We start from the raw sequence: 15,879 nt of genomic DNA, 5'->3' as shown, positions 1-15,879 counted from the left end.
GACAGGAATAGATTCACCCATCACTAAAGAACAGTTACTTCTCAGATGAAACGGGCAATACTGAACAACACATTGCAACAATTTAAAACAAGGGAAGAATGTTGTAATCACACATGGAAAACTGGTAGTCTGAGTATTATACAATTAAGAAGAGTTAGACAGAAAATGGAGTTAGGATGACAGTATTATAATAAAAAAGAATATTTTCTGATAAATTTGTATTTTTGAAGATACAGTATAACTTACCTTATAGCTTTCAGCTCCTTGAATGATATCCTTCATAGAAGCAGATAACTGATCTTTCTCTGATCGTACCAATTCTAATTCTTCTCTAAGACCCTGGACCTTATTATAAAGAATACAGAATTATGTCATAATAGACCCTTGTTGTGCATCAGGAAACTCTTCAAATTAAGGTCTCAACAAATTACCTCTTTTCTGCTGGAATCTAGTTCTTTCTTTGCTTTCACAGCAACCATTTTAATTTTGTTTAACTTTTCTTTTCTCTCAGTAGATTCCCTTTCCAGCTTTACTAAAAATCAAAGAAAATAGTTCATCTGAGCAACAGCATAAAATACCCATGTGTATTTAAAAGGTCCTTCATAAAAAGAATAAGCATTCAATATTAGCGAAAAACTGGAAGACATTTATAGTACGTCTATACAGTGCAAGGCAGCACTACCCAGAGATACCTCAAGTTAGCTCTGTGTGTACAGTAACTCTAGAACAATAGCACAGTGCTGTTTAGGCTAACAAGGAGTACGGCTTAACAGCTCACTGCAACACTGTGCTAATATAGCTGTTTTGCAGAGTTGGCCTGGGTATTTCTGCACAGCACTGCCTTGTGATAGACATACCCTCAAACACTTCATTCAATCAAGCTCTTGAAAGCTTTGTTTGAAAGCCAAAACTCATGTTCTCACCTCGTTCTGTAATGCACTTTTTTTTCAATTTGGTATCACATCTTTTCAACCATCTTAGGATAATTGCCTTGGTCATTTCCAATGCATATTTCTACAGTAAGGGTGTGGTGGCTCTTGAATCAGTTCTAAGGAATTTTACTAGCCATCAATGTATATGGCCATTTTGCTTATTTCAAAATGGAAGAGACAATAAACTAAAAAGAACTTCTATTATAAATACTTAAGATTCTAAAATATTCCATAAGGAACCTACCATTTAGGTTACAACCCTCCAGTGAAACTCAATAGGTTTCATTTCCACCTAGGTCTAGTCTTTTACTACAAGGCTATTAGAATGCCCTGGGAGCCTAGCTTTACTTTTAAAAAACATCTAGAAGTAAATTGCTCAGTGGTACTATAAAGGTTACCAGTTCATAATAGTAGTAGATCCTCCCTCATGAATTGTAGAGTTATGCAAGCTGTAGTCAGTCATGCATAACTAGTGATATAAAGAAAATGGGTATTTTAGAAAAAGTACTGATATTGGTAACAGACATCAGCATTCTTTAACCTTATTTTTGGATATAAAGAAAGCATCTGTTTACTTCCATAAACAAGTTAAAGATGAAAGATTAATTGTGTTGACACAGAGGAAAAGGAGGCAAGATTTTAAAGTAAGTTTAAAAATTAAAATGGATTAAATCGAAGGCCATAAAGTTGTACCAATTTTTTCTTGAAGCTCTGCTACTGAAGACTGTTGGTCATTTTTCATAGTCAACTTCTCCATTAAGTCCTGCATCATAAACAGAGGTAAATGATATATTACAGGCATACAAGTATTTGTGGTGTCTACTATTTCTCAGCAAGACATATTAAGCAGCCAATTAAAAATACAGTTAAAGCCAAAATCTGGTCGATTTTTACGTGAACAACAACAAAAATGTGTTTCCTCAATCATTACAAAAAAACCCAAACTTTAAAGGAAGGAGAAATCATCCTTGCAACAGCTCTTTTCCATCCAATTCTGTCAAGAACAAGTAAAGAGCGCTCAAGTAATTTTGTGCAGCTGTTGTTCTTCAGTCAGTATCAGACACTAACCAACTTTGGATATAATGAAGTTTGTGGCAGCACTGGAAGCTATTGTAAACAGAGCAGGGGAAATAACTGATCTAACACAAACCTTAAGTTTTGCTCATTTAAGATAAAGAGTCAGAATCATAGAGATGGAATAGATAACCTTTCTATTAGATAATTTCTTCCATCCCTCCGGTTAATAAACAATCAGTCATTCTACCAAATAAGGCTTTAGAAGTTTAGTCTGCATACTTCAATAACAAAAATATAACCTTTAGAGAGTCCAGTTCCGCTTTCACGCTTTTGAGTTCAATGTCTCTTTTTTCTAGAGTGAGATTTAAGTTTTCTTGATCTTCTGTACTAGAGTCCTTCTGCTGCTCTTGGATTTGATTTTCGTAACTAGCAAGTTTTTGAAAGATCTCTTCAGTGTGAACTCGAAGATCTTGGTTTTCATTCCTTGCTTTCTCACTGGCTCTCTCTAACTCCTGGATGTCCAGCTGAAGTGCTTCTTTTTCTGACAAAACTCCTTCCAGTTCTTCTTTTAAGAAACCTTTTTCTTTTTCAAAATCTTGAAGAAGAGACCTATGTTCTGAATACTGAGCCTCATTTTCTTCCTGAAGCCTCCCTATCTCCTGCTGCAAATGAAGAATTTTTTCATCCTTTTGTAAAGCCAGGCTCTTTTCTTCCTCTTTCATTTTCACCAAGTATTCATTTGCAATTTGTAATAAATTAACAGCATCACATTCTTTATCGTGATCTGAAAATTTGGACCCCAATTGCTCAAACAGAGTGTGTAGCTGAGTTCTGGCAAGGGATTTATGTGTTTCTTCACTTTCAAGTAGTGCGATTAAGCAATCTTTTTCATTGACAGCTTTTTGTAGTTCCTTTTCTAAACTTTCCACTTGTTCTTTAAATACCGACCAACCCTCCTTCTCAGATGTAATTTTTTCTAGGTCTCTAGTTAATCTGTCTTTTTCTTTACTGATTTGCATATTTTCCTCCTGAAGACTACTTGCTTGAGATAAGAGACTCTTGTTGTCAAGCAAAAGAGCTTCAGTTTTTCCCTCCAATTGCTCTAACTTGTGGTTATTCTCATTTTTCTCTATTAAAGCTACATTTAGGCTCTCCGTTAATTCCTCTACCTTTTTTCTCAGTTCACTGTTACACTGATTAACAACTTTTGCTTGTTGTTGAAGTTCCAGAACCCTTTCTTGTTCTTTCTTGCATGCTTCTTGAAGGTTTTCAATCTCTTCAACAGAGTTCTTCACTTGATTTAAGATACCATCTTTCTGAGAGTCAAGAACAATCAACTTTTCTTCCAGTTCTTTTACTGCATCCTCTTTTTGATGGAGACAGGTCATCACTGACTCATTCTCCTCTTGAAGCAAGATTATTTTATTCTTAAATTCTTCCACTTCTGTTTGTTTTGACGATAACTTTTCTGCCTCCTCCTGGAGACGATTCACAGTTTCAAGAAGAACATCCTTCTCATTGAAAGCAGCTCTGAGTTTTTGTTGTAGCTCACTGACATCAGAAGCTTGTTGTTGTCTCATTGTCTCAAACTCCTGGCTGATTTTTCCAGCAGATTCCCCCAATTCTGTTTGTAGAGTTTCCAGCGTTTCCCTCAAGCTCTCATAATTGGACACGGCTTCTTCTTTCTCCTGCATGAGCTTTTGATATTGTTCCTTAAGATCTTGTATTTCAAAAACTAATGCCATATTTTCTTTTTCTGAACTTGATAATAAAGTTTCCTTTAGTATAGACATGTCTCTCATGTGTTGGTCTCTCAGACTCTGAATTTCTAAGTTATGTTCTTTTACAACGATTTCATATTGATGTTTTGTTGCTTGGAGCTCAGATTTTAGTTTTTCAATTAAACCACAATAGTCTTCTTTAGCAAGCTGCAGTTCATTAATTTTAAATTCCAAGTCTTCTCGCTCATGAAAGTACTCATCCTTTGTGTGCTGGATTTCTGCTTCCAGTTTTAATTTAACATTACTCATATAGGTTAGTTCATCTTTTAATATACTATGTTGAGATTCCAGTTCTTTCAAGGTACGTTCTAAACACCTCACATTTTCTTCCATTTGTGTTTCTGCACACAGGTCCCCTTGTGTATCTATAACATTAATTTGGTTCTCTTTATTTTTACTTAGAGCTTCTCTTTGGTGTTCTTGGTCACACACAGACTCCTCGTTACTACAACGTAGATCATCCCTTACGCTCTTCTCTTTTATCAAAAATTGTTCTGCCAAATCTTGTGTTAGCTTATCTATCTGTTTTAGCTTTTCTTCATTTTCTTTAGCAGAGGTTTCAAGCTGAAGCATCAACTCTGACACCTCTTCCCGGTGTGCATTTTTTAATTGTATAAGGTCTTCCTGTAAGTTATTTATTTCACTATGGGAATGCTGAGAATGACTTCTGATAGCTTCTTGCAAACATGCAATTTCTTTATTTTTATTATCACTGATAGCTTCCAACTCTTTGTTTAGATGCAAAATCTGTTTCTCATATACAGGCTTAATTTGCCGGACCTCTTCTTGTAGTTTTTTCATTTCTTCTTCCTGGTTATGACAAAGTTCAAGCTGTTGCATAAGCCCTTTCCGTTTCTTTGTTTCTTCTTCCAGTTCCTTCTGTAGTCTGGTCAGGTCTTCATTATATATGAACTGTGATCTTGCTATTTCTGTTTTAAGGGCTTCAATTTCTTTCAAGTAATCAGCACTTGACTCTGCTAATTGCTTCTGCAGTTCTTCTATCTTTGTTACAGCAGTCTGAAAAAAACATTAAACACAGACAGATTTAGATATGGGAAATATACAACAATATTAGTGCACATTATAGTCTCACTTAAAAAAGTCTATAAAAAAGAGCATTTAGACTCATGTTATTTGTAAATAGCCGAGTGGAAGTTTAACAATAAATTGAATAAAAATTATAAAAATATAAATTATTAATTCAAACAACTGTGAACTTGGCGACTCTGATCTCCACATCCTTTATGTATGGCCAAGGAAATTTGGAAAGAATTTGGAGTTAAGCCCTTGATAGCAATTACTGTACCAGAACAAGATGTAACCTATTACATTTATTCTTACAACATGAAACATATTAACATCTTAAACTTGCAACAAGTGACATCTAAGGGTCTATTTTTTAATTTTTAGTTGTACAGATAAATGGGGACACACAAACATTAAGAATATAAGGTTTGCTGAATGAATCACGGTCAATGGCTAGAATGTAACTAACAGTGCTTGCAAAAGCAGAGGGGACAGCTGACAGGATATTTCAAGATCTGTTACCTATTGATTCTTTCTGTGTTTCTGGAAGATTTGACCCTTGTGCCCATTTGTGCCAGTCCTTTCAATACTGTAAATAAATACTATAACAACTTAACAAGTCCACATGGCTAATTACTCTTAGACATATGTAAACTTGAATATTATTTATGGACATAAGCCAATGAAAAAAGGGATTAAAGGAAAGTGAATCATACTATTGCTTCCTAATATTAAATACTGGTATTAGTTAGCACTTAACACAAAGAAACAATACAACTACTGACACTTTTCTTTTAAGCAAAATGATTTCTACTTATTTGATTACCTCTGCTTCTTGTTTTCTTTGGGCACTTTCTTTTTTCAGAGCGAGACACTGCTGCTGGCTTTCAGCTTTTTCCAAAAGAACAACATCCAGTCTTTCTGTGAGAGCCTAATTTTGAGACAAAAATAAATACTGGTGTGAAGAGGTGTTATTCAATGTAGAAATAAGTGTCTCAGCAATCTCTGCTAGGCAAGATACTAGCTTTAAGGTTTCTTTTTTTTTTTTCCTTTTTGTACAAGAGAACAATACCTAATGCAAGAATTATCATGTATGTCTGATTCCAGGACAGCTTTAAATTTAGGATCACCCCCCCCCCCCCCCCCCCCCAAAGTATAAATTTATTACAGTTTTCCATGACTAGGATCTAACTACTGGAGGGGTGCCTCAAATTTGTCTCCCTGCACTGCTACAGCAGGGAATGCAGCAGCAGCAGGAAAAGTCGTGTGGAGATGGGTGGTCTGCCCCCCACCCCTTGTCCTTTGCCTCTCCCTTCCCCTCCACTACTTACCCTCCCAGCACTTGCACCCCACACTGTGGTGCCTGTGCCTCCTGCCACCTGCCCTCCCTCTTCAGTGTCTGCACCCACTTCCCCCCCCAAAATGCTTGCCTCCCTTCCTGCAGCCTATGGCCCCCACCCTCTGGCATCGGGGACATGCGAGCAGCAGTGGCTGGAGCTACCCTGTGCTCTGTGCCCTAGGCCAGAATGGGACCAGAGTCGAGAGTGACTGGGGAAGAGGGGGGGAAGGGGATAGCAGAAGCTGTGGGGCACAGGCATTAGGGGACGAAGTCTGTGGGGGATAGGTGGAGAGACAGGCAGCTGATGCAGCTCCAACTCTGACCCCAACCCTGGGTTGAGGGCAGAGCTTGAGCCACATCAGCTGCCTGCCTTCACTCCACCTTGTACTCAAATCCAAGACGAAGGGTTTTATTCCCAATACTGAATGCGCGAGGGGTAACCCTTGTCTTATATTTGAGTAAATACCTTCAGATGAAAGTACAGATGAAAAATATTAACAGCCACACTGTTAACATCTAATGTAGATAACCTATCAAGTAGAATGGATTTGTTTTACTGGAAAACTGGTTTCACTAAGCTTTATTATTTTTAATACCCGGAAAATACAAGCTGTAAGGTTCATGTAAATAATTTTACCCATGAAATTATTAAAACACATTTTGAACTCTTTAAAGGTTCTTACATTGACTTTTCACTTTGGTAGCTACATAAATTACAACGTTTTTGACAACCTACCTGTATTTATCACTAAACTCAAAGGTGGGAGTTTTAAGTACATTCATTGCAACAAATGCCTTCTTTCTGAACTGCTGGATGGCATAAAACAACGGCATCATTTGCATATGAATCTGCAGCAATTACATGAGCTAGATTATCCCTACTATAGAAACTTTTAAGAGGATTTTAACAGATGAAGGAATTGTCCTGTGGGCATGAGGTCTTATCTGAATCAGTCAGAATAAAAAGGTTTACTAGATATTCATTACAGATGCAAATAAGGAGCTTTAATGGTACGTAAAGGCTATGCAAATAATTCACAATTTACAAAAGCCAATCACATATTCCTACCTGAATAATATCATCAATTCCTCCAGCAGCTGGCTTTGATTTGAGTTCTTCAACCTCTTTTTCCAATTCTAGAACAAAAGTTAATTGTATACAAGTTTCACGGAATTCATTATTTGGAATTAAAAAAAAAAAGTATCAGCTCCTTTCTGACACCATAAGAAGTGTGCAAAAATAGCAACTACAAATTTTAAAAATTTCTGAAAACAACTGGATGTCCATTTAAGTCAAGAACTTCTGGGTGAGTTATTCTGTACACGTCACAAAGGCACTGAAACTTGGTGTTTCAGTTTTTAAACCATTTATGTACCAAGATTGCCAGAAGAAAAACAAATATATTTAGTAATCTCTGATTTATTTTTAAAGAGGTTCAGGTAAGTCAGCCATAATGGTGCCTGATGACTTTTTTTTTTTTAAAGAAGCAATCTTAGCTAAGTGTCTACTAGAGGTGCAGCCGGGATGTGGTGGGGCACGGGATGGAGCCGGAGCATATCCAGGGGGACACTGGCTGGGTGTCCCCTGGATCTGTACAGGGTGGGGTGCGTGGGCTGGCGCTGTGGGTGCGCTGGGCTCTTCTCTGCGGGGGCTGGGCCCGGGTCAGGTGGCAGCAGTGCTGGGAGGGGGCTAAGGGGGTGGGGGGGAAGGGGTGCACTGCAGGCACCTCACATTTCGCAGTAGCCTCCCCAACCCTGCTGCCATCCACCTGGAGGGGAAGCTATGGTGAAATTCGGGGTGGCTGCAGGCCTCCCAACTTAGCCCCCTCCCAGCACCACCACCGCTCACCCCAAACCCAGCCCCGGCCAAGAAGAGCCCGACAGCCCCAGCTCCAGCCCGCAGCTGCAGCCCACCTGCCCCACGCAGATCCGGGGGGCACACTCTGTGTCTTCCTGGGGTGCACGGAGTGGCAGAAGCTGCCCCTGCCCCCCTCCCCCATACGAGCTGTGGCTCTGTCCTGCACCCTGCCCAGCTGGGCAGTGTCTGCCCCTCTCCCTCCCTCACTGCGTGGGGCATTGATTTGCCTTCTCCGCGCCCCTTCCCTCCCTCCTTTCCCCTTCCACCACAACAGACTTACTAGCTGAACACAGCTGTTTTGGAAATTGAATCAGTATCGGCCCCCAAAATGTGTCTACACATTTTTTAAGATACTATCATACTCTGCAATAGGGTTGTATGATGATTTTTTAAGAATACTATCATACTCTGCAGTAGGGTTGTACAACAATTATAGAGTAAAATCTATTAGCACCTAGAAAAAACAGAAAGCATACAAACTGAAAGTGGGAAGCCAGACACTGCACTTGCATGTTATTATTCAATCGCTGTGCACACATCTAGTGTGAGAAAAAATCAGCTCAAGCAAAGAAGCTGGATCCTATGCTGAATGATAACTGCCATTGTGTTACAGTATACTACAGCCAATAAATATAAACAGCCTGTATGTAATTGTCAGAACTCCTCCACCAGGATCAGGAGAACAACTGTGAGCAAAATGGAATGATCACAAAAGGCAGAAGATACCCAACATCCATTGCATGGACTCAGAGTAGCTGGCAATTGCCAGTTTCTATTAGAAGTTTCCACCCTCCCTTTTTTTGCTTGTTACTACCACCAGGAACAGATATGCAGTGATAAGCCCCACTCCAAGATACCATTCAATTACCGACTTGATCAAAATGTTTTGTCCCATCGCTCCTCCTTGTCTGCTCAGGTAGGGTATTAAATATATTTAATATTTAATTATATTAAATATATTTAATATAAAATCAATGCAGTGCTTCTTGTCTTTCCTCCATTCTGGGACATCTACCTCAAACCTTTCCCAGGAGTAAGGAAGATGGGAGGGAATGAGGAACTGAAAAATTAGGTATTCACTTGGATACTAAACCAGGTGTCTAATAGGGTCACACAAAATATTATTATTTAGCTAATACATCACTCTGTAATATTTTTCAGGTTCTAAAAAGGTCTTGAACAGTCAACTAAACCCATGTTACCTGCACATCTTGACTTCACTTTCTGTATAAGCATCATTTGCTTCTTTGCAAATTTGATGAGATCTTCTTTGGGTAATGTGTCCAGCTGTAAAACATAGGGAAAGCATGCTTTGTTACATTTCTAACTTGCAAGACTACTAAGCTGCAAAGAGAAAATTTAACTGACTTCCAAAAAGTTAAAATGTAGGAAAAGTAACATGCCTTCCCTATGCTGGTATCACAACATAACTGTACAATGTCAAAAAAATTAAGTCTACATATAGTTTTACAACTTAAGAAGGGACTTAAGTGGTTAATATCCACTCTAAATATAAACCTCAACACCTTAAGTTAAGGGTCATCATTCTGGGAAGGCGAGTTAAAATTCTTTAGACAAGTGAATATGAGCCAAGTTAAAAATAATGGAGGCATTTTGAGCATAATGTAAATTGTGTAATGTTCTTGAATCCGGCATGCTGACTTAACATTGTTTTACAAGTGGGCAGTATTTTTACATAGAGATATGAATGTACATAAGGAAATAAAATGCTCATTGTTTGAACTGGATGCCACTAGAAGGTTAGTACATTTGCTCCAAGTAATGATAACAGCCAATGAATTCAGAAGAATTCCTCCTCAGCAGTCAAGGTCCCAAGTTTAAATAATGTAATTCCACTTCTGCAAAAACAGACTAGTCAGAGGTACCCTTTAAATTAGTCCCTACTGAGTCTTCCCACTAGCAGTAGTGGCTACTGTTGGTTGTATGTATGCAAATTGCTGCTGTTCAAATGAATTATGTTTGTAAAAAAGCATACCTTTGATTTGCCTGTTCCTGGTGTAGCGGGGGAAGCCACCATATCTTGCCCAGCATCTTGTACCTGAAGAAAAACAATGCCAGAAAGGACCTTTTTATTATATAACTCTTGGGACTAGCTAATAAATGACAGTAATTAACTGCTCAAGAAGTACTGTTTTAAAAGAGAAAAAAAAAACAAACCCAAAAAGGCAGAAGCCCCATAAGAAATGAGTTCAGATATAGGATGAGAGAGAGCTCTATCTGGATGGTTTCATAATAAATTTCATGACACAGAGTCAATATTATGTTTTTGTTTTGTTTATTATGGAAACAAAACCTATTTATTTTGTTTTAAAATGATGTTTAAAATGTGACAATGATCTGGATTTAAAGATACAGATAAATGGAAACTTAAGTGGAGGAGAATAATTTAAATGAACAATGATTTTATAGGGAATTTCCCAAACAGGATTCAACCAGGTTTACCACCTCTTGGGCTGGCTTTGAAAGATCTAATTTCCACCAGGCACTGACAGCACAAAGAGTGGGTGTTGTTATACATTCAGAAATCAAGTAAAGGCATAGGAAAATACTTGGAATAGGAATACTTGCATTGGAAAACCTCTGATTTTATTTAAAGAAAACTTGAACTGAATCTGGAATACTGTGTAGTTGGGGCAATCACTGGTGGGAAACTTAGAACAGCTGATGCAGGTTTCATGACAAAAGGCCAAAAATCAGAACATGAGCTCACATACACATCGAAGGCAAAGGCAACAACTTCTCTTCCTAAATCACACCACAAACCTCCATGTAACCAAACACATGTGAAAGGAGACACAACATTTTTAAACATTTCAAGCAATTTTGAAGCACCTCTGAAACGTTTCAAAAGGCTAGCTTATATAACAGAAATAACTCACATACCACAGTGACAACACTGGAAAGGTTACCAGACTCTTGATACATCAGATCAGGTATAACAAGGAATATATACTCTGCCAATCTCCATGGGTAGTACTGAGATAGTTTTCTGTGGTACGCAATAGTGCAATTGCAATAAACAAAATCTCAGCATAGTCAACCACATTTTACACTACTTAAATACTGGACATTTTAAGAGAGTATTTAGTGTCTATGAAAATCAGGAGGCAGAACTAAGCAGTTACAATACGGGCAGCATTAAGTAGTTACAATGCAAACTGCATAAGGAAATTTTTGCTCTAAAGCCACAATCCTGTGCAGTGTTTTTGACATCAGTAGGTCTGATCTAAATAGTTTTCAAGGAACTTCTAGTGAGCTGTCAGACATTCTGAAATACAATTTCAGAATTTAACAAATACAGCTAGAAAGTATATGGATTGCAAACAAATTATATTTTCTGTTTGAAATGAATGGGTAAGTGATTTGAAACTTCCTTTGGAATTTTCGTTGCATCTTTTCAAATTGCATCTGCACTGGGACCAAGCAGCTTGGAGCTGTGCCTACATCACTGCTGCTTCTTGCTTCCTGGCTGCAGCACAGGCACAGCTTACAAACAGTGGGGAGCCACACCAGGGCCAAGCAGCTGGAAGCTGCATCCACACTGCTGCCATTTCTCCTTAGCAACTAACAAAACAGAAAGTATTGTTATGCCCCTTTATAAATCCATGGGGCACCCACACCTTGAATTCTATGCCCTATTCTGGCCCCACACCTCAAAAAGCATATGCACGTCCAGCTTTTCTAAATAGTCCCTAACCTGTTTTTTTGCCACTGATGACTACTTATCTTTTCCCCATATGGTGCTGCCAGGTGCAGTAGTCTGGGAGCTGACCTTATCTGTGAAGATTGAAGTAAAAAGGCATTGAATACTTCAGCCTTTTCTGCATCATCTGTCAGTAGGCTGCCTCCCCCATTCAGTAAGGGACCCACACTTTCCCTGATCTTCCTCCTGTTACTAACAAAGTTGTAGAAACTCCTCTTGTTGCCCTTCATGTCCCTTATTAACTGCAACTCCAACTATGCTTTGGCGTTCCTGATTTCATCCCTGTGTGCCAGAGCAATACTCTTATATTGCTCCGTAGTTGTTTGTCCAAGTTTCCACTTCTTGTAAGCTTCTTTTTTGTATTTTAGCTCACTGCTAAGCCAAGCTGTGCTTCTGCCATACTTGCTAGTCTTCCTGCACTTTGGGATAGTTCTTTTCTGAGTCCTCTGTAAGGTTTCTTTAAAGCACAAACTACACTCCTGGATTCCTTTCCCTCTCAGACTGGCCCCTCAAAAGATCCTGTCCATCAATTCCCTGAGTTGAAGTCTGCTTTCCGGAAGTCCAGAGTCCTTACACTGCTGCTCTCCATCCTTCCTTTCCTCAGGATCCTGAACTTAGTCTTCTTGTGGTTGTTACTACCCAAATTACCATCCACTTTTACACTGTCCACCAATTCTTCCCTGTTTGTCAGCAAATCAAGGAAAGCATAGCCCCTAGTTAACCTATCCAGCACTTGCACCAGGAGGTTGTCCCCAACACTCCAAAAACTTCCTGGATTGCCTGTGACAGGTGTATTGCCTTCTGAGCAGAAGTCAGGTTGATTGAAGTCCCCCATGAGAACCAGGGCCTGTGATGAGTCTGCTATCTGTTTGAAGAAGACCTCATTCACCTCTTCCTCCTGATCTGCTGGTCTATAGCACACACTCACCATGATATCACCCTTGTTCCTCTCCTCTCTGACCCCAACCCAGAGACTTTCAGCTAGTGGAGCACCAATACATCAGTTCATATCATATCTGCCCTGATAAAAGGAAAACTGACATTATTGGCAATCGGCTATTTTTGGCTGATAGGGCCAAATAAATGTCGCCAATAAATGCTACGTGCATGCGTGCAGCTGCAGCACACACGCAGCAGCAGCTTGGAGAGCAGCATCCTGCTGATAAGATGGGGCGGGGGGAAGGGCGTTGGGGGGGAAAGGGTGTGGAGGGGGCAGATCAAGGCCCCCACAGCAAGGGAGGGAGTGGGGCTGGGGCAGGTGCTGCCCAGCCACAGTAGGTCAGGGTGTGAGAAAAAGTCAGTGGCTTGTCCAGAGGAGGCACAGGGAGGTGCGTGGCTCCCTCCATTGCACGTACCCCCAGGGGAGGCATGTGCCCCCAGACCTGTGTGTGGGGCGAGGGTGGGTTGCTGCTGTAGGATAGAGCTGGAGGCTATGCTGGGCTTTTCCCAGTGGCTGTGCTCAGGCCAGGTGGGGTTGGGTAGGCAGCAGCAGCACTGGGAGGGGGGCTATGGTGAATTTTGGGGTGGCTCTAGCCCCCCCATGATCTCCCACCCAGTGCCACTGCTGCCACCTGCCCCACCCCACCTGAGCACAGCCCTGGCCCAGGCCACCCCCAGTGGGAAGAAGGAGGCATAGTCTCCGGCCTGGAGCGCACAGCAGCAGCCTGCCCTCACCCCACACACAGATCTAGGGGACACATGCCCTCCATGCCTCCCCCAGAGGTGCATGCAGTGACAGAAGCTGCACTCCCCCCTCCACCAGATGTGCTGTAGCTCTGTCCTGCACCCCACCCCAGCTGTTCAGCGCCTGTCCCAACCCCACTCCCTTACTGTGGGGGCCCTGTTTCCCCTCCACCCAAAAGACTTACCAGCTGGATGATGCTCTCCAAGCTACCAGGACGCATATTGGCAATCGGATCAGTATCAGCCAATATAGCTGGTTAATAATTGGTCACTGGTATCAGCCAAAAAAATCTTTATCTGGGCACCCCCACTTTCAACAGCCTATCTCCAGTTTCATACCAGAGCTCTGAGCAATCGTGTCCCTCTTTCACATTGAGTGCAACTCTTCCTCCTCTTCTCCCCTGCCTGCTGTTCCTGAACTGTTTGTACCCATCCATGACAGAGCTCCAGTCATGAGGGCTATCCCACCAAGTCTCTATTATTCCCCCACGTCAGTTCTGTGATATGTGCCCAGGAGCCCAGCTACTTCCTGTTCCTTGCTGGCTTTGGTGCTGGCAGTTTACTGTTCTGGCTGGGCCACCTGGTGGGAGCAGCAGGGAGGGGATGGGACTTTCCTTCCCTACAGCAGCAAGCAGCAATGCCTCACCCTGCACTTAACCTGACCCCACCCCCTTTTACTCTCCCCACCTGCCCTTTTTCCTCAAAGTCTTCTCTTTACAGTTTTACTTCTCCAGCCTTCTTGTACAAAGAGAATGCCCAGCCCAGCCACACAGACTGCAGGCAGGTCAGGCCTTGAGATGCCATTCGGGAATGCAGGCCAAAGTCCACCAAGTAGAGCTATAAGCCACCCTTGACAAAGGGGGCTACTTAGGGGACATCACTGATCGCTCAGGACAACTAAAGGACCAGAGTTAGGAGTGATTGTCACAGGATTAAAACAAATGCAGTTGGGGGACACCAAGCAGAACATGCCAGCCTGTGCCCATTGGCCCTCACATGAGTTCAAGGAGCCAGCGGACACTACCCAGGGATAGGAACAGGGCAGTGAACAGACCAGAGACAGGTCCTCCAGCCAGAGCCTTCTTCCTGGCCAGGTGGATTGCCAGGTTGGGTAAGGCCACTCAGGCAGGCCAGGCTCCTTCCACGCATCTGCTGAGCGACTGAAGCAGGAATCCAACATACTCTGGATCCACCCCTGGCCATGTCCCCTGCTACACGTGGAAATGAAAGCTGGTCACTGGCTAGGAAGTTACGGCACGTTTCCCCTCTCACATTACAGTGGGCCAGACTTTCTGAGGTGAGCTAGAGGCAACACTTTGCACACGTGGCTGGGCTAAATTGGCGGTGCAATTTGCCAGTCAAGCACAACACGTGTAATGGGGTGATGGGGCCCCAAGTGATGCAGGGCTATAGTGGGCAAGGCGGACCCGTGGGCTGACCCAGGATGTGACAGCTCTAACACAGTCTTCTGATCACACCCAACACTGTAATGGGGAGTGGGGGAGACGCCACCCCACCTGCAGTTAGCCTGGTACAAAGCACTGGGGTAGAGGCTGCCTGGGCTGACCAGAGCCCAGGGAGCAAAGCTGTGGTGAAGAAGGCCTCTCCTCCCCTACCCCAATGGTCTGTGCCCAGCTGACTACAGCCCAGGTGGCGCCTTCCTTCTCCCTCCATCCCCGGGTGGAACCTTCCTCCCCCGTGGTACCTTCCTCCCGACCCGATCCCCGGGTGGAACATTCCAATTCCCCTCAAGTGGTACCGTCCTCCTCCTTCCATCCCCAGTTGAAACCTCCCCCCCCCCTCCGCTGCCAAGTGGTCGAGCCCTATGGGAGACGTGTGCGTGTGGGGGGAGGGCTCACCCCACGTCAAGCGCCGACCCCCACCCCAGGGCCCCCGACAGAGGGGCTCACTTGCTGCTGTTGCCACCGCGACCCAGCCTCCCTTTACCTCCATGTCGGAGCCGCAGCCGGTGGCGGAAGGGAAAGGGGGAAAAAAACTCAGCCTAACGGCTCCTCCGCACCCCTCTGCATTCCTTGCCCTACTTCCGCCTTCGTCATCGTCCCGCGCCTCTGGCGTCACATTCTGCGCTACACCCAAGGTCGCAGCAACCGTTCCCTTACGTTGTCAGGCCGGGCCGGGGGTGAGATGCCACTCGGCCCGTCCGCTCTGCGCACGCGCGAAGCCGAACCAGCACCGCCCGGAAGCCGTTGCATACGTTAGAGCTAGGGGCGGGGCGAGTCCCGGGCTGTGTGCGCCCCCCCAGGTGTGGCGCCCGCCAGCGTTTGCCAATGTCCGTTCAAGACCACCACCCCCCACCAACGAATGCCAGCTCCCTACCTGCCTTGGACTAGTGAAAAGGGTCCAGGGAGGGTCTGAGTCAATCAGTCATCTCAGGCTTTAGGAGGCCAGAAGGAAAAAGGGGACGAGGCGGACTTTTCCAAACAAGTTCTGTGAAAAGGGCTGAATTCCATTTGTAATTAGGAACCAGGAGTAAATGTATAGCTGTTGTCAAACATGAA

The 15,879-nt window shown here is 42.8% G+C and overlaps 1 protein-coding gene across 2 annotated transcripts in view; it reads right to left on the bottom strand.

The window, feature by feature from the left end:
• GCC2 (GRIP and coiled-coil domain containing 2) overlaps nucleotides 1-15,513 on the bottom strand; it is a 59,997-nt gene extending 44,484 nt beyond the window's left edge. The window contains exons 1-9 of one of the 2 annotated variants that reach the window (XM_019485009.2): nucleotides 15,308-15,513; nucleotides 9,950-10,012; nucleotides 9,156-9,240; nucleotides 7,165-7,232; nucleotides 5,583-5,687; nucleotides 2,249-4,747; nucleotides 1,626-1,695; nucleotides 432-532; nucleotides 247-345 (exon numbers count right to left, since the gene is read on the bottom strand). In XM_019485009.2, the coding sequence (XP_019340554.1) occupies nucleotides 247-345; nucleotides 432-532; nucleotides 1,626-1,695; nucleotides 2,249-4,747; nucleotides 5,583-5,687; nucleotides 7,165-7,232; nucleotides 9,156-9,240; nucleotides 9,950-10,012; nucleotides 15,308-15,313 (3,096 nt within the window). In that variant the 5' untranslated portion in view covers nucleotides 15,314-15,513. The remainder of the gene's footprint in view (nucleotides 1-246; nucleotides 346-431; nucleotides 533-1,625; nucleotides 1,696-2,248; nucleotides 4,748-5,582; nucleotides 5,688-7,164; nucleotides 7,233-9,155; nucleotides 9,241-9,949; nucleotides 10,013-15,307) is intronic. The other variant, XM_006261509.4, reaches the window with a different exon arrangement.
• Nucleotides 15,514-15,879: the final 366 nt, after the last annotated feature.

The sequence above is a fragment of the Alligator mississippiensis genome, chromosome 1 (assembly GCF_030867095.1).
Source record: "Alligator mississippiensis isolate rAllMis1 chromosome 1, rAllMis1, whole genome shotgun sequence".
In the NCBI taxonomy this organism is placed as follows: Eukaryota; Metazoa; Chordata; order Crocodylia; family Alligatoridae; genus Alligator; species Alligator mississippiensis.
This window is presented reverse-complemented; position numbering and strand designations above follow the sequence as displayed.